This window comes from Ostrinia furnacalis, unplaced genomic scaffold (assembly GCF_004193835.3).
Source record: "Ostrinia furnacalis isolate ACB-3 unplaced genomic scaffold, ASM419383v2 OfSCF3745, whole genome shotgun sequence".
Taxonomy (NCBI): Eukaryota; Metazoa; Arthropoda; class Insecta; order Lepidoptera; family Crambidae; genus Ostrinia; species Ostrinia furnacalis.
Genome location: NW_021133984.1, coordinates 236,684 through 241,072, shown reverse-complemented (window position 1 = coordinate 241,072; position 4,389 = coordinate 236,684). Strand labels below are relative to the sequence as shown.

Sequence of the window (4,389 nt, the reverse complement as noted above, 5' to 3'; positions counted from 1 at the left end):
GCACCATAACTATGTAATTATTTGTTAGATTGACAAATAAAAATATATAAGTCCAATATTTTTTGATATTAAACATTACGGACTAAAAAAATTTTTTTAGGCAACTAGCCTATTATTTGATATATTTTACGGTATTTATAAGATATATTTTTTAGCGATTTTTTAAAAGCACTATCACCTAGTCGGCTAAATTGTACCACATCAAGTTGTATGGAACTTTACCAAAGGATTTTGAATTTTTTTTTAGTAAATCATATTTTGAAGTTATAATAGCGTAGTTATGTTTCACTAACAATAAATGGAAGCAAAAGACTGGCAAAGTAGATTAGATACAAGTGTGCGTTACGATAATTGGAATTACAAAACTTTTACTCAAAATCGTGATAACGTGTAAAACAATATCAATTGTCTATGTTATTAAGTACTGGTCCTTTTCGTTACCTAATTTGTTAAGAATGTATCGTATAATATTTTGCCATAGTTTTTTTATAGGCTTGAAATTTATTGAAATCCAATTTAGTAACCCTGTGGTACAAATTATCGAACCGGTTGGCTAAATTGGACCGAAGCTCTGAACTCGTATTTTGTTGATTTGTGCTAAATATACAACAATTGTGTTGATTAATACCTACGAAATAGTAAGTTGAATAATTTCTCTTTAATTATATACCATGAACATTAGCAAAAACAAAAGAAAACTATGTGTAAAATGGGATTGAAAAAAACTGGTCCAAATTAGCGGACTCTCCCTTATACTATTAAGCCTATTTTTAACCAGAACTTAGAGAAAATAAAGACCAATTAACCCGAATTCGAAAACCGTTAACTACAGTCTAATAAATCCAAGTCTCTCATTGATTTAAATTTTGAAATTCAATTTTATTAATCACTTAAATCTTCGCTTGAATTTGAATTTGTTGGTCGTTTCATGATACGGGCTTGAAACTCAATACCTATCATAGCAAAACGAAAATAGACCGGCCCTCAAAACAATGGTTTACGTAGGTGTTTTAAGAGCCATTTCTCGCTGTAACATTTCATTTAGTGCCACTTGCTCTATTTTACAACTATGTTTTCGTTCGCATATAATTTTATGTGGGATAAGCTACTAAGCGTGCGTTTATGGCAGTTTGAAACATAGCCAAGAAGAATTTCGATGGCTGCAAGATAAAAATAGGATATGTGGGTGCTTAACCTAAATATGAAACAATGGATTACTGCTAAATATGTAGAGTGTATGGTACTATGTAGCTTTTAATGATGCATTATGTCGAGCTTATGGTAATGTAGAGATACCAGTTGAAGCTATAGGAGTTAAATGACTTTAAGCTACACAACCAAACTAGTAAAGTATATTAAAAATTCAAATCGATCACCTAGAAGCACGCTAAGCAGAGCTTGTACTATATCAACTGGAATCTTTATACATTTGGGCCCTCGCCCACGGCGACTTTTTGTTGTGATGCAGTCGCGCTGCTGTAGCGCGTTAGTAGCGCGTTGGTATCACTTCTGTAGTGCGTTGCAAATGCGACTAACGCGCGTTAGTAGCGATGCTGTTGCGCGTTTGCGAAACTTCGCCTTTAAGTAAAAGGCTGCTAATCTCTCTAACACTTGTTTGAATTCGGTTCGAATCAAAACCAGAAAACCATCAAAATTGGAATCAAAAAATGATTTGATCATCTTATTTACATCCTAACTTTTAAAAAAGTCATTTTATTTATCTCATCTCATTGATCTCATTTTACACAAAGGCCACTCCGATCTCAGGTCACGAAATATTCCTCAACAAATAACTTGACAAGTCCCGCAAAATACGACGTGAAACGTGAAAGTTTGTTCTATTCGAACGATCAGAGTTTCATCGTTGGCCGTACAAAAAGGTACTAAAACCAAATTACACTCTAAAAGCGAAATTTCCTCAAAACCCGTTCCCGGCAACTTCGGGAATACATTTTTACGCGACCACAGTTTGCCCATAGGAACCTGTGAAACTCCGCGCTAAATTGCGCCGCCTTGTGTAGAGTCCTCAGCTAAATTCTTTTGGACATATCCTGTCAAAGACAAAAGCGTAGATGTAACTTTAATTAAATAATGAGTGTTTTTTTTAATATCCGGCTGAAACTGCCGGAGTTCGGTTTTTGAAGACAAACATTGAATATACAAGATTCAATTAACAATGTATTTTTAATGGCATGTATTTAAATGATCTTTTTAAATTAGCAAAAACGGCAAATAAAAAAATCTATTTGGTCGTCTATTTTAATGATTGATCCTCTTTCTTTGAGACATAAAATAAATAAAATCGATCGATATTTTAACCTCTTTTGAACTACGCAAAAAAAATTTNGCTGGCGTCAATAAAGTCATCAAGTGCAACAAATTACTTGAGGTATTACGAGCAGGACGAAACCCATGCTGTGCATCCGATAACTGAGCCCTTACCTGTACATAAATCGATTGATATATAGACGACTCGAAGATTTTTGCTGGCGTATTTAAAATGGCCACCGGTCTATAGTCACAAGCATTTGTTTTAAATCTACCCGGGCAATAGCTTTTGTGTGGAATTCCTTGATAACCTCAGTTTTCCAAGATTGGGTCTTCGCTCTATGATGTGCTCTATGATAGATCACAGGTGATTGTGCACTTTTTTGGTAAATCATTGTAATCAAAAGCAAGGCCATAAAAAGTGACAGAAATTAGCATTGATTTTGATTCTTTATTTTTAGCATGACAAGGCAGGTATTTCACTGCAACTAAATTTTAACCCTGACACAAAGTTTTTAGTTCACTCCTCAACCAGTTTGGTTCTTGGTCAGAGTGGGGAGTGTGGGCGAACTCTTCCGTTTGCCCCTGACGAATGAAGAGGGTCGTGCTCGGGACTCTACAGTGAATACTAATAAAATGACATGATACTGTGATAATAATAAAGTCCTTAATCCAGAATAATCTTTCCCTACAGCCTCTCATCATCTACTCGTCCATCGGCGGCGCCATCTGCTGCGTGCTCCTCGGTAGCCAGCTCCAGCTAGACTGGGGCCCAGGCTGGCTGACCGCGCTCGTGCTGTATGTCTTCTGCGCCGTCTACAGCTTCGGCGGCGGCACTGTGCCTTTCGTGCTGATCGCGGAAGTGTTTTTGCCCGAGGTTAGCTCCAGTACCAGAGGTTTTTTTTGGCAGGTTACCTCAAGCCGTGAAACGCCTTCTCTGAAAGACCGAGCCATAGTCTGGGGCAAAGCCAGAAAGGATGTCTAGCATTAACTTGCAGTTCCGTCCCAATGGACTTTGGAGGATACCTTAGGTTCTAGTGGGAAGGCCCACCCGTGTGGCAGGGAGAGCTCCACATTTCACTCGGTCTCCCCGGACTAGTGGGTTGGCAATTTAATGCAATGCCTGACAAAAATGAAAAGTAAGGTTAGTTAAATCAACTTGAGTGGCCGAAAAGAAAACGATTCTACGTGCTTCAGAAAGCACGCCATATTGGTCTGATTTAGTCAATCATAATGTAAGATTCCATATTTCAGACGGCACGTTAAGCCGTCGATTCGATTAAACCCCGTGTCAGATGCCTACGGCGGGTCATTGTGTCAATAACTGAAGCCACAGTTATTACAACCCACACGATAAAAGCCTCCAACTTTTTTTTCATTTTCAGGTAAAGAGCTTCATGACGATGCTAGTCGTGGAGTGGTTCTGGCTCTGTTCCTTCTTAAGCCTGATCATCTTCAACCCTCTCATGATACTCCTGGGCCTTGGAGGAGTGTTCTACGTGTTCGCTGCAGTCTGCGTGGTCACTGCAGTAATGTCGGCGATGTACGTTCCGGAGACGAAGAGACTGACACTGGAGGCTGTACAGCTGATGCTGGCAGAGAGGAGGAACTTTTAAGAATAAGAATAAGAAAAGAGTAAGAAGAGAATAAGAAAAGAGGAAGAAAAGAATAAGAAAAGAATAAGAAAATAATAAGAAAAGAACAAGAAAAGAATAAGAAAAGAACAAGAAAATAATAACAAAAGAATAAGAAAAGAGGAAGAAAAGAATAAGATAAGAATAAGAATAACAATGAGACGAACAAAACAAGAGTAAACATCTTAAAAATATGCTGTAGATTCGATTCGCTCAGCAAAAATGGCGCATGACACAAACGTCATGTCGAGAAGCTGGTTTTCAGCGAGAACCAACTCGTGATGTGGACGATGACGGTCTTTTTAGGTTTTGATTTAATATAAATCAACTGTAGTTTCTAAAGAATAATGCGTTATATTCTGGGTCCTGCCCTATAGTATAAGCTTAAATAACTAATTTAAATAGTAAACTATGAGCAGGACCAACTCACACTTGGCTGTTTTTAAATAACATAAGTTTCTCAAAACAATGAGTGTCCAGGTCGACA

The 4,389-nt window shown here is 37.6% G+C and overlaps 1 protein-coding gene across 1 annotated transcript; it reads left to right on the top strand.

Annotated features, from left to right (window-relative positions):
* The first annotated feature begins 2,730 nt into the window (after positions 1 to 2,730).
* Positions 2,731 to 3,943, top strand: LOC114358147 (sugar transporter ERD6-like 8). Its single transcript, XM_028312028.1, has 3 exons — positions 2,731 to 2,742; positions 2,963 to 3,145; positions 3,654 to 3,943. Exons 1-3 carry the CDS (start codon positions 2,731 to 2,733, stop codon positions 3,882 to 3,884), a joined length of 426 nt encoding a protein of 141 aa, XP_028167829.1. The 3' UTR covers positions 3,885 to 3,943.
* Positions 3,944 to 4,389: the final 446 nt, after the last annotated feature.

What these genes read in the sequence shown, in the direction of transcription:
- LOC114358147 (XM_028312028.1), top strand. An exon ending in CGGAAGTGTTTTTGCCCGAG is followed by an intron (nt 3,146 to 3,653) that starts GTTAGCTCCAGT and finishes TTTCATTTTCAG; the next exon opens with GTAAAGAGCTTCATGACGAT.